The 13,790-nt window shown below is 54.0% G+C and overlaps 1 protein-coding gene across 1 annotated transcript; it reads left to right on the top strand.

Annotated features, from left to right (window-relative positions):
* The first annotated feature begins 633 nt into the window (after positions 1–633).
* On the top strand, positions 634–12,082 carry Oxtr (oxytocin receptor). The gene is made up of 2 exons (XM_042680180.1): positions 634–1,534; positions 11,835–12,082. The coding sequence occupies exons 1-2, from the start codon at positions 634–636 to the stop codon at positions 12,080–12,082; spliced, it is 1,149 nt and encodes a 382-aa protein (XP_042536114.1).
* Positions 12,083–13,790: the final 1,708 nt, after the last annotated feature.

The following is a 13,790-nucleotide window of genomic DNA, read 5'->3' as shown; positions in this document are numbered from 1 at the left end:
GGGGGGAGCGGAGGCGGCTCGGGGTCGGGCGCCCCCTTCCCCGGGGGCGCACGGGATGCTCGGGACGGCGCAAAGTGACTCTGCCTGGGATCAAGACGCGGGGAGCCCCGGCTGCCGGGACCCGCGCGCACACACGTCGGGCTGCGGGTCGGGGGGAACTCTCCCCAGCCTTGACACCCCCCCCCCGCCCCGTCAGATGTAGAACCCACCCGGTTATCTGTAGGAGGCCGGAGGGCGCGCGGGATGGGTGGGCGTGCTTGGGGGAGACGCTGAGGGTCTGGAGGACGAGGGTGGAGGTCCGGGGATGGGGTGGGCGGCGGGGAGACCCGGAGGCCGCGCTCGGAAGTCTCGGATGATTTCGAGGCTCCCGGAAGGGGTCCCCCGTGTGCGCCCCCCGCCCCCGGCCATCTTTTCACGGGTCCGCGGTTTGTTGCAGGGTGGAATCCCGCCGATCACCACCGCGGGCGTCCGGGAGCGGCCCGTCCCCTCCACCTCCCCGAACCCTCGGAGCCCCAGGCACACCCCGTCCCGGGACCGCGCCATCCCCGCCTCCTCAACCCCAGCCCCGCAGCGCCCACGCCTCGACGGGTTCCCGGCCGGGCGCGCAGCACCGGCACCGCCGCGGCCGCGTTCATGGAGGGCGCGGGCAACTGCAGCGCGGGGCCGGCCAACGCCAGCTGGGGGCCGCCGCCGCCGCCCGGGCCCGAGGGCAACTGCACGGCGGGCGCGGGGCCGCCGCGGCGCGACGAGGCGCTGGCGCGCGTGGAGGTGGCCGTGCTGTGCCTCATCCTCTTCCTGGCGCTGAGCGGCAACGCGTGCGTGCTGCTGGCGCTGCGCACCACGCGCCACAAGCACTCGCGCCTCTTCTTCTTCATGAAGCACCTGAGCATCGCCGACCTGGTGGTGGCCGTGTTCCAGGTGCTGCCGCAGCTGCTGTGGGACATCACCTTCCGCTTCTACGGGCCCGACCTGCTGTGCCGCCTCGTCAAGTACCTGCAGGTGGTGGGCATGTTCGCCTCCACCTACCTGCTGCTGCTCATGTCGCTCGACCGCTGCCTGGCCATCTGCCAGCCGCTGCGCGCGCTGCGCAGGCGCACCGACCGCCTGGCCGTGCTGGCCACGTGGCTGGGCTGCCTGGTGGTCAGCGCCCCGCAGGTGCACATCTTCTCGCTGCGCGAGGTGGCCGACGGCGTCTTCGACTGCTGGGCCGTCTTCATCCAGCCCTGGGGACCCAAGGCCTACGTCACGTGGATCACGCTCTCCGTGTACATCGTGCCGGTCATCGTGCTGGCCGCCTGCTACGGCCTCATCAGCTTCAAGATCTGGCAGAACCTGCGGCTCAAGACGGCGGCGGCCACGGGCCCGGCGGGCCCCGCCGCCCTGGCGCGGGTCAGCAGCGTCAAGCTCATCTCCAAGGCCAAGATCCGCACGGTGAAGATGACCTTCATCATCGTGCTGGCCTTCATCGTGTGCTGGACGCCCTTCTTCTTCGTGCAGATGTGGAGCGTCTGGGACGCCAACGCGCCCAAGGAAGGTAGTGCGGGGGGGGGGGGGGGGGGGGGGGCAGAGGGAGGGGCGGCTGGCACACCAGGTCTGAGCTTCCAGAGTTCTGGGCCCAGCGACCCCTAGCCCTGGGCAGGCTGGCTTTACAGACAGGCAGCCTCTCTGAGCCTTGATTCTGTCTTCCGTGAGGTGGAACTGATAAAGAGTTCCAGCCCTCGCCAGGTAATGGGGGAACAAAAGGAGAAATGGCAGGTAGAGTGCTTAGCACACAGTCCTTGTACCGCTCCTTGTGAGGGAGGGGAAACTGAGGCAGGTAACTGCTTTTCCTGCAGTTAGCCAGTGGCGGAAGAAGGTTTCCAACCTGGGCCCAAACCCAAGCTCCTATTTGAAGTCCAAGCGTCCCTTGGACAGGACACAAGGTCAGATTTGGATGAGGACAGCCTCAAGCTGGTCCTTTCACCCAGCCAACCAGACTTGCAAAAGGCAACTGTTGGAGCATCCTGGGGAGGCGAAGGCAAGCTCCTGAACCTCTCATTTATTGGGGGTAATGAGCCTCACATGTGTGCATGGTGGCACACATGGGAAGCCCTGAGCAGGCAGATTGCAGAGGTGCCCAGGACTAACGCTGGTGCCAGCCAGAGGCAGAAGGAAGGAGCCAGGTTTGGCTGGGAGGCTGGGAGAGATGTATTTCTGCTCTGGAGGCTGCTCAGGTGATAGGATGGTGGCCTGTGTTTGTCAGAAGGCACAGGAGCATCCACAGGAGGGGGTTTGGGGAGCAGCTCCAAGGCCTCAGCCTAGAGTCAATAGCACCTCACCTCTGCCAGTTCTAGTAGCTCACTGGGAAAGATCATGGGCGGGGTGGTCTGCGCCTTAGTCCTTCCTTTTAAAGGTCCCTTGCATACATGAGGGAAGCAGGGGCTTCTAAGACTGGCTGGAAAAAATCCAGGAGTTTATTCTCACCTCCACCCAGTGCAAATGTCCCGGCTCTGATGGGATCGTCATGGCACCCAGCAGTCACAGACCCAGCACCTTGGGAATCTGAAATCTCAATGCAAGCCCTCTTTTCCCCATTCTGTAACTTTGCTTTGCTCCCTGCTATACACCACAGACTCCTGGCTTTAGGGAGCCATGCAGTTTGCATCACAGTGTCCAGGACACTCGCCACTCAGCATGTACGGAGGGCCTGTGGTCCTCAGAGTGAACGCCATACCCGCCATACCCTGCGACGAGGGCTCTGCAGAACTCAGCCTGACTTGACATCCAGTCTCCTGGCTCAGGCCTTACAGAGGGCTCAGGCCCCAGCAAGCGGAAGGTGCACAGCCAGTTAGGGGCAGAACAGTGACTAGAGCTGGCTTTGCTGCCCTGGGATTCGTAGCATGGCCAGGGATCTGGGACAGACAGAAACCAGTGGTGGGTATTTCTAAAAAGAGCAGTGGAGCGTACCTATTTCTCCAGAAGCTTGAACATCAGCCACTGAGGAAGTGAGCCTCGCCCCCTCAGCACAGGGTTAAGGGGAAACCTCCTGCCCTTACTAGCCCAGCCCTCCCTCCCCTTGCTGTAGCGGCTGGCTTTAAGGATGAGGACATGTCTCTGCTGTTCATTCCGTGATGTCTCCCCTCTCCTTTCTGCCAGTTCTCAGGCTGCTTCCTGGTGTCCCGACACACCCACCTTCCTCCTTTTCTTTTTCCTCCCACCTAAAGAAAGAGCAGATACATCCAACCCTTGGGTCATGACTGAACTTGCAGTCATTTTTATGCTTTCAAAGTACCTACCTGAACAGCTTACTTTTCCTTCTTAAAACTAGACAGGTAGATAAATGCAGATAGGTAGATAGAGGGATGGCTAGATGGATAGATAATGTTGTAAGTTTTAGCACCCAGCTGAAGTGGAGCCAGAGCCTCTGGGCCATGGAGTCTTCCCAAGGTCTTCTTGTGGATGAGAGCATCAGTAGAGATGGCTTCTGTTCGAAGTCAAGGTCAGGGAGGTTGTGGCGGTCTAGGAGATCAGGCCCCATCTCCTTGGCTCTTTGGCTTCTTGCCTCATTCACAGGTAAGGATGGTGTCCCATGAAGTGTCCGAGGCTTCTGTACGGGTGCTGAGAGCGCAGTGGAGAGCACTCGGGGGAGGAGGGCTCCCACACTGCTGAGGCCGCCGAGTGTTTTCATGCGCACGAGCCCATCCAGATGGGAGCCTGGTGGGAAGGACGTGGCTCTGGCCACCAGCTTGGCCCGGTCTCTTTTCGGCCTCTGGGAAGCGTGAGTATAGGACAAGATCAGCCGGAATGCATTCCCGTGCCCACCAGGCCTTGCTCTAAATCACTCCCGGGAGAGTATGGGCATGAGAAACGGGGCTGTGTGCAGTCACTTGGGAGACGTGACTCACCCGGCTCCAGTAAGTATGGAAGTCAGAAGGAAACACATATCCAGCCGTGCAGGAGCCTCAGACTGGGGTCAGGGTGAATGGTTGCTCTCTGGAGGCAAAAATATCTGCCGTAGGGAGTCCCACGCCACACAGGACATCATCACACCAGGCCGGGGTGGGAGGGGGGTCAGATAGGAGCTCTGCTCCTGCCCAGGGGCCCTCACTTGGATGGACAGCAAGCTTCGCTGATGGGGGACCCATGAAGGTAAGAGGGGTGGACATGGCCCGCGCCCCACCACAGACCCCACAGCCTCGCCAGGGCCTCAAGTGCTCTCTCTTCCTCTCTGCCTGTCTGTCTCTCTCTCTCCTTTGAATGACGTCTTTCTCTACAAGCACTACCATCATGGGTTCAGAGCTCAGGCCCACTGTGTTCAGGTCCCTCTGTGAGATCAAATACCTGGGCAGAGGCTCTGAAGAGGAGAAAGCAGTAAGATGACAACAGCAGTCACAGCGGTGCTAGTCTGTGGGCACAGAGCTGGCTCAGTGCGGCTGGGTGGATGACCAGAAGGGGCAGGCTGGCGTGCATCTGGGGCTCCTTGTCGGTGCACACGGGAGGGGCTGGTTCCCTTCTCAGAGGCCCCGGAGCCCAGGAGAAGTTTCTGAATGAAAAAAAAAAATCGTAGCCCCATTCATACCTACCTTGTACACCCATCTTTGTATTTCAGAAAGAAAAATGCTTTACCCCCCCCCCCCCCCCGCAACATACTGATTTTTATGGAAACGATCACATGCCCCTCACGATGGGAGGCACGCTGGGGCTGAGGTTGTTGTCCTGGACCCCTGGAGATCGCAGGTCTTGTGCAGGGCCAGGGCACGTGAGCCACAGGCAGCCTGTGTTGGAGCTTGGTTGGCACCGCATGGCCTTCAGGTCTCCCCCTGGGCATCCACTGTCTCCTTCCGCAGCAAGGCCTACCTTGTGGGTCTTGGAGGTGGGGTAGACGGGGCCACAGGATCCAGGTCCTCTCCCAGCCTCCCCGTTCTACTTTGTAAACATGTGGTTTGTGTTCTTGAGACTGATGGTGCAGATCAGCAGGGGTTTCGGGCGGAGCAGGGATGGATGTGTTCTTGAGCCTGGGCGGAGGGGAGTGAGGCCCGGGCAGAACTTTAGGGCAGTAGGTGATGTGTCCAGTGAGCATGAGGGGGAGGAGCCTCCGGCTGTGGGCGGGGACACTGGTGCCCTGGACACCTACCTGGTGGCAGGGTGACGTCACATCTGTGGGGTGTGGGAGGAGGTGCAGAAGCGAGGACCGGAGGGGTGTGAAGAGCTGGACGGGGCAGATGGGACACTTTCTAAGCAGCAGCACTGCAGGGGAACGGGAGCCTGGGCAGCGGTGAGTACCACATGGCTAGCGAAGCTGAGGATCTGGGCACCGGCAGGTGTTGGATGGGGAGGAGTGTACTGGGAGCCTGGCGTGCGTGCTTCCCTGACTTCAGGAGGCCCGGTGTTCAGCATTTTTCTGACTTCCAAGCCTCCTGTTTCTGGGGCTCCAGAATCCCTGTGGTGTGGCCTGACTGCCTTCCTTCCCATACCTCTGTGCCCTTGGTAAGGTCCCTTTGGAAGACCTGGCCCCATGGAGATCAGCAGGAAAGCAGACAGGCTCTGCACGCTCAGCATGGGTATCACATTTTTGGAATGAGGTGGACAATGAATGGGCAAACTCTTGTCCGATGGGGCAGTTGTGGGTTCTTTTCTGTTCTTGGCGAATGTTAATGTTTTCCCTTTGGGTTTCTGCTCCGAGGTGGCTTCATTCTCCTCCCTTCCAAAGCTTTGATTAATTACAGGAAAAGGAAATGTGTTGGGTGAGATAACAGTTTCTCGGACTTTCCTGCCTAAGCTGGCTTCAAACGGCGATCCTCCCATCTTAGACCTTGGAGTAGCTAGGATTACAGGTGTGAGCCACCAGGGCCCAGCTCCAGCCTGGACTCTGGCGTGTGGTGTGCAGTCTGCAGAATCCTGTCCCCCAGCCCTGGGCTGCCTTCTTGGTTCCTGGGCTTTTGGTGCTGGCTCCTGGGAGTCAGCCTTTCCTCCTGGGTTCAGCTAGAGCAGACGCTTCCTATCACCTGACCCAGTGTTTCCTTGCTTCAGCCTCTGCCCACTACGGCCCTTGCCTCACACCTGAGCCAGCAGTCACTCTTGCTCATTCTACTTCTCTATCCTTGACCTTGATATCTGTGTCTATATTCTGTTGTCAGGCAGAGAAATTGTCTTTCTGCCTTTCCAACGTGCCAGTGGCAATGGCTGATTTATCAGGACTTCCTGTCTGCTAATTTCATGCTTCGATTCAGGTCAGTCCCTTATCGACCTCTTCCTATTTTCCAGTCTCTGCTAGCAGCTGGGGACAGAACCACGAATGGGACATAGTCACCAGCTAAGGAGTCTAAGCCAAAGTAACGATACAGTCGCAGAAGTATTTTTTGTCACGTAGTGTGAATACCCTGAGGAGGCATTACTTGATTCGGTCTCCCTAAGGGAGAAAAAAATCAGAAAGGATTCTGAGAGAGAGCCGCATTTGAAAAGGGTATTGAAGGATAAGTAAGAGCTTGTTGCACAAAGCAGTGAGTGCAGCTTTTGTGTTGAAATTGGACAGTTACCTTATTTTCTTCCCTTACAACCTCCTATGACGCTTGGAACGATGCTTCTCAAGCTTTATTTGTGCACAGGTCATCTGAGGACTTCCTTCAAATGCCAGTCCGTTCAGTGAATCTGGGGTGGGGGCTCCAAGACTCTGCAGTTTTAGTGGACAACGATGCCTGCCTGGCACCCAGAAGCTGATCTTTATCCGGTTTGGCATCCACCTTCCCACTTGTGGCTCCTCAGCGGATGGGGAGGGCCTAGACATGTGCAGGGAGATCCAGCTTTTCTCCTAAAATATGGTTCTTTCTCAGGCCCAGCCCATTGAGCCTGACAAGTCATTTGGATTTGACCAGGGGCAGAATCTGTAGCTCATACATCTGACTCTTCATCCCAACCCTGCCATAGGGGGGCAGATCACACATCAGTGAGTTTTAGAAAAACTGTAGTTACAAAGTTATGGTCTTTCCAAAGATAATATCTTATCATATATCCTGGGCCTCCATTCTTTTTTTTTTTTTTGTCCTGGGGCTTGAACTCTGGGCTTGGGCGCTGTCCCTCAGCTCTTCAGCTCAAGGCCAGTGCTCTACCACTTGAGCCACAGCACCACTTCCGGTTTTCTGAGTGGTTTATTGGAGATAAGAGTCTCACAGACTTTCCTGCCCAGGCTGACTTTGAACCGCGATCCTCAGATCTCAGCCTCTTCAGTCGCTAGGATTACAGGCGTGAGCCACTGGCGCCCGGCATGGGCCTCCATTTTTATTCAAGCATACATTACTTTTTTAAAGCCTTCCCCTAGACCGCCTGCTAAGGACCCAGATCCAAAAAAGGCCTTCCACCCAGATTCCTCCTAGCCCTGGAGTAGGTCTTGCTGGGCGTGCCTTGTCTTGTCTGAGGGTCTTTTGCAGGCCTCACAGGATGGGCTGGACCTGACTTTTCTGAGATGGACGAGTTGCTCCGTGCATCTGAGTTGTGCGTGAAACATGTTAGTTGTCTCAGAAACAGCACAGCCAGGAGAGGCTGTGGCTAGCTGCCCGTCAGCTGTTCTAGGCTAATTTGGGCTCTCAGTTCTCCCTGAGTGCCGGGAAGTCCGAACGTGGGAGTTCTTGAGGAGTGAGTAAAGCCAAGCCAGCGGGGGTGGAATGCCCAGCGCATACCGTCCTCCGGCGGCCCCAGGGCCTTGAGCCCTCCATGAATCATGGAGCTGCACAGAAATACGCAGCGGATTCTCCTCTCCCAGGAAGAATCACCCAGCAGGTGACACCGGCCTCTAATGCGTGGCCACTTCAGCTCACGGTCCTGCTTGGCAGATAGTTGTTCACGTGACGTTCCCCTGGTTCTCAGCTACTGCAACAAGTGCTTGGCCTCCCCTCCCTGCCCCCCGTCTAATGCTGTTCTGGACTTTTACCCTCCCCCCCTCCAGTTTGTGAGTCTCTTGAGGGCAAGGACTCAATAATTCCACTTTGGTTCCCTGTGGGAGCCAGTGCCTGGCTGGCATAGATTTTGTCCTCCCCCACAAAATGCCCTAGGCACAAGCCAAGCCGCCCCAGGGCAGCCTCTCAGTTGCCATGTCTCCCAGAAGGACCGACTGGTGATTTCTGGCTGGCATCCTGGTCCCCGGGGAAGGCATGAACTTTATGGCAGGTGAGGAGGAGATGTGATTTTATAACCAGCTCTTCCACAAAAACCCTGATGTCTGAACATGGCCCATGATAGCCGCAGCCTCCCTTCAGGTTTCTTTTCCTTTATAAAAAATATTATTATTATTATTATTTTGGTCGTGGGGCTTGAACTGTGGGCCTGGGCGCTGTCCCTCAGCCCATCATCTCAAGGCTAGTGCTCTACCACTTGAGCCACAACACCACTTCTGGTTTTTTCTGCATATGTGGTGCTGGGGAATCAAACCCAGGGCCTCATGCATATGAGGCAAGCACTCTACCACTGAGCCAGCTTCCCAGCCCTATTTTTTTTATTATCTTTAAAGCAGTTGCCATTCAACAAAGTGGTTTATGACTACATTACATCTTGATCAATCCCCACATACCCCTTTCCTCCTCATTTTCCCTAATTTGTAGGATATGTACTGAATTTAGTCTGCCATTTAACAAACATAGTTCGTGTGTACTATATGCATCTTGATCTGTGTCATCCCTGCAACATTTTTGCCCCTTCAACTCACCCCTTCCTCAAAAGGGACAGTCTCAGGAATCTTCCTTGTCACCCTAGCTGCAACCTTCCACGAGCACTTGCTCCCATCGCCCTGGTCAGGACAGTAGCTGAGCTGCATGGTCTGCTGTTACCGGGGCCTTAAATCCTGGATAGTGCTTGGATATCTCAAACTTGTCCTGCAACAGTCCTGTGATGGGACCCGTACAGCTGGAGGACCTGAGAAGAGGAGAGGTTAGATGATTTCCCATAGAATACACAGCTCACCAGGGGTGGAGCTAGGGTTGATGCCTGAGTATGGCTGGTTAGGAAGGAGAGGCAGCATAGGGTTCTGGTGTGTGGCAGTGTGGGGGGAAGGGGTCTGAGCTTGCCATGTGCTCTGCACACCTTCCTACCCCTTAACCAAAGATTGCCTGGCCTTTTCAGTCCAGGGCCCGATAGCTTGTAGGGCATAAAGTCTTGCTCACACCTATTCAGCTCTGCCGTAGGGAGCTCTCAGGTGAATGGCCAGGACAAGGTTTTGATAAAATTTATAAAAATAGCAGGCTTGTAATCTACTGACAACTTGTCGGAGGCAAGGGTGGATGATGATTGGATGGACAGACGGATAGATGGATGGACAGACAGATGGACAGACAGTCAGGAGGTCCTGCTTCCTCTCCCAGACACGGTGGGGCTCTTGAAAGATTGCTGCTGGGTAGTGGGCTGATCAGCCAGCACTTAGCCCAGCAGGGAGCCCCATTTGTTCCAGAAACAAGAGAGTTGTTCTCTCTGCTCCTCAGAGCACACCGGGAGTGTGATTGCTCAGTCAGCCCAAGTCTTTGCTTTGGGACTGGTAAGATTTTACTAGTTGGAACCAATGTGGCATGTGAGAATGCCAGCCGAGTTATAACGAACCAGACCCCATTACCGAACACAGGGTAACTTGCTGTGAGCTCTCAAGGAAGTCTGTCACCTGGTCTGAACTTTGTTCCTTCATCTAGAAAATGGAGTCAGGGCCGCTTCAGGAACTACTGTTCTGGGTGGACCTATGCAGAGATGCTGATAACCAGACTTGTCTCCTGCTTCCTTGGAAATGACACCATGAAATGGAAGGGCAATGTTTCCCCGGCTTTGTTCAGTTCTGGTTCCTTGGTAGTCAAGCAAAGCCTTTCTAGACATCAGAGAGGGCAAGCCTGTAGCCTAAACTTGGCTCAGAAGTGCAGAAGGCAGGCTGAAGTGAATCCATCATCGCCTGCTCGGAAGCTATCCACAGCTCCGCTTAACCTATGGGGCATCCGCTCCATCCTTCTTTCTGGCTTCTTCCCATCCTTGCCCCAAGCAGTTGCTGAGTGTCCTGACCTGTGCTCACCCCTGGGCCTGCATTCCCGCTGCTTCCTCCCTTTGGGGCGCTTTCCAGGGCCTACCCATGTGGTTGGCTCTGCCCGGCTCCGCTCTCAGCTGCCCGTGGAGGCTGGAAGTCTCATCCTTGTGAACTCCTATCTTTGGATGATTAGGGCATCATGAAATTAAAGGCATTTCAAATGAGTCCTTAGTGCTGTCCGCTGGACAAGAGCAGGTTTGGCTTAGAGAGGGTTTTTCATAACCCCAAAGAACCAAGCCAGGTAGGTCAGCCACTGCATCTGTGGCTACCAGGAGGGGGCAGAGACCCAGCCCTGGTCCTTGCCTGTCCCTCAAGCTGGCCACTCACAGGTAGCCAGGCTACCTGGTTTCTTAGCAACTCATTATATACTTGTGTTTTTGCCCTATAATGTTTTTTTTTCTCTTTAAAAACAGATTTATTTAAAAAAAAGCCAGAAGATTTTTTTTGAATGCAAAAAGGCAAATCGCTGTTAGGGTTTTAGAATATTTGCAAGTACATAATGAAGTGCCATGAGATTCATTTCTGGTTCGTTTGCTGATGTATGCTACTTAAGGGTGTGCTGGACGATGTGTTCCCTGCGGCTGCGCTTCGGCTGTGCTGACACGGGAGAGGCGTGGCATCATGTCCGCACCGCAAACCGCGCAGACTTGGGAGCATTTGGAATTGGGGCTTTTCATCTTATGAGTATGTAACACTAGGCCCAGGTGTGACATTTCCTTCTGTCGCATTTCAGAGCCTCATTCGCCCTCGTTCTTCACTTTGTGGCTGATCGTTTGTTTCTTAGTGTCGTGTACATTATTTTTATTTTTTTTAACCTCTTGTGTGAGTTTTGAACATCTTCTATATTTTTAGTCTGGCAGGTGATTTTTAATTTAAAACTTGAATTCATCTCCTCACCCACACAAATATATATATATATATATGCGCATATATGTATATTTACATGTGTAGATTTACTATTCTCTTGTAGAGAATGGAAGGAGTTGGGTAGCACTGGCTTGCCTGCTTTCACCACTGCGCTTCCATTCGTGATCACGTCACTTTCCAGGATGAGAGCCACTCCTTTGCTTTCTGAAAGGTCTCTTTTGTAATACTGTCTGATGTCCTTTGCTTTTGTCCCACCAGACGCCACCGGTTAACAAGACCAGTGGTTCTCAGACCTGGGTGTGCATCAGAACTCGTGACGACACACGCCCAAGCCCCAGCTTCCTGGTCTTACTAGGTAGTTCCAGCCATGGGCCTGAGAACCTATATTATCAGAAAGTTCTCAGTTACCTCTGGCTCTGGGAACCCACGTTAGGGCCTCCGATGGACGGCTGCCTATGTGCCCCTGGCTTTCGTGCCTGTGGGTGCCCGACACACTCTCCTGGTCTTCTGTTGGCATTTGTGTCCACCTCCTGCAGTGCCAGCAGCCCAGGGAAGATGGCTTCTCTGGCTTGAGCTCTTAAATTCTGGGTTCTTTCTGCCAAAATTTGCAGGAGAAACGAGAGCGGTGGATTTCCAGCTCTCTTGCTGGACGCATGGCCCCGCGGGGCAGGGATTCTGACTTCTGTTGTTTTTGGGGGTTTCTGGGGGTCCTCTCACCTCATCTGTTGGCAGGAGATGTCTACAGTTTACCAGGCTTACGGCCACTGAAGGAAACTGAGACTTGAAAATGTTTTCCTCCACTTGAAATGACCTAGGATTCAGATGATTTTCTGCGTGATATTTCTCGGTGGAAAAGAAACATTTTGGGGGGCAGTACTGGGATTTGAACTCAGAGCCTGGTGCTGGACTTTGACAGCCTCCTCTCTTGTCCTCCATCTCACAGCCTCGGCCTTCATCATTGCCATGCTGCTGGCCAGCCTCAACAGCTGCTGCAACCCCTGGATCTACATGCTCTTCACGGGCCACCTCTTCCACGAACTCGTGCAGCGCTTCCTCTGCTGCTCCTCCAGCCACCTGAAGGGCAGCCGGCCCAGCGAGACCAGCGTCAGCAAGAAGAGCAACTCGTCCACCTTCGTCCTGAGCCGCCGCAGCTCCAGCCAGAGGAGCTGCTCCCAGCCCTCCACAGTGTGACCCACGGCCAGGCCTGGGCGCCTCCCAAGGCCAGGGCCAGCCGACGGCAGGCTGCCCTTTGGAGGCTGTGCACGTAGGTGGATAAGGGGCCTTCGGCTTGTCTTTTCCATGGCTTGAGTGCTGGGCGGGTTCTGGTGCGTGGTGGGGAGGTGGTCTTGTTGGTGGATGAGAGGTTGTGGTGACCTCTTCTGGGCTCCCGTGTGTGTTCTCCTCCCCATCCCCCCTCCTGCCCCTGCACGCATGTGCGCACACGTGTACACAGACACAGACACACACACACACACACACACACACAGTATTTTCACTCCAATATCTTTTTGCTCATTTGTTCTGAGCTCTTGCCAAAGGTAGTAAGTTTAGGGTGGGTCAGGAAATCCAGTGTTCTGGGCTTGGGATAGTCGGTGGGGATAGGATCTTAGATGAGAGGTTGGTGCTAAATTCTTCCTGACCCCCAGAGTGCTTTCTGCCCTTGAGTGGTCCAGTCGTAGCATCCTGAGGGACCAGCTTGTAAGAGGAAGCCTTATAAGCAGTGGGTTTCCCTGTCAGATCATCTGACACAGAGAGCCAATGAGAACCCGAGTTGCAGCTATTTTAAGAAGATAATCTGTAGTGAACGCTTGGGAAAGAAAAAGATAAAAGATCCTAAAGGAAGACAAAAGAAAGAAATTCTTTGTTGATGACACTATTTTGTACATACAAAATCCTAAGACATGCAGACACATGTGCACACGAACATTCCTTTTGGAACTAATGAGTTTAGCGAGATCACAAGATTGATATAGACAAATCAACTGCATTTCTCTAGTCTACTGATGAACAATAGAAAAATGAAATTAAGAGACATTCCATTTATAATAGTAACAAAAAATACTACTTTAACGTGGGAATTTAAAGATACTGTTTTAATATAGGAATAAATTTGATGACAAAAAATATCAGGCTTAAGCCCTAGAAGCTGTGAAATGCCTCTGAGAGAAAGGAAGGGAGATTTAGCTGAGTGCAGAAGCGTTCTGTATTTGCAGATGAGAGACTGTGTTGTGAACTGTGTTCAGTTCCAAACTGAACAGATGCCATGCAGTCCTGATCAGAATCCTAGAAGGCTCTTTTCTGAAATTGAGCTAGTTCTAAATTCATAAATGAATGGAAGGAACACAGAATGCCCTCCCCCCCCTTTCCTGGAAAAGAGGTACAAAGTTGAGCTGGATGCTGGTGGTTCACACCTGTAATCCTAGCTACTCAGGAGGCCAAGATCTAAGGATCATGGTTCTAAGCCAGCTCAGACAGGAAATTCCACGGGACTCTTATCTCCAGTAAAGTACTCAGCAAAAGCCAGAGATTTTTTTCCAAAGAAGATCTACAAATGGCCACTGAACACAGGAAACAATGCTGGTCATTATTAGGAGAATATAGGGAAAACAACAGCCAGGGTCCACCCCACTTACCCACTAGAATGGCTATACCCAAAAGGACGGACAATAATAGTGTGGCAAAGAGGCGGAGAAACGGGACATTGATGGTAAATAATAACAGCAGCTGTGGGAACCAGCAAGGCTGCTTCTCACAATAGTTACACAGAATACACAACAGGACTCGGAAATGATCCAATCTTAGCTATTTCCCCAAGAGAGATGAAGATGTACATGTTCCCCCAAACATGTATGCTTGCCCTCATTCCACCTCTTCTTATTATAGCTTCACTATGGAAATA

The sequence above is a fragment of the Dipodomys spectabilis genome, unplaced genomic scaffold (genome assembly GCF_019054845.1).
Source record: "Dipodomys spectabilis isolate Male_0828 unplaced genomic scaffold, ASM1905484v1 ptg000054l, whole genome shotgun sequence".
Lineage (NCBI taxonomy): Eukaryota > Metazoa > Chordata > Mammalia > Rodentia > Heteromyidae > Dipodomys > Dipodomys spectabilis.
Note: the sequence above shows the minus strand (reverse complement) of the source record. Positions and strands in the feature narration are given on the sequence as shown.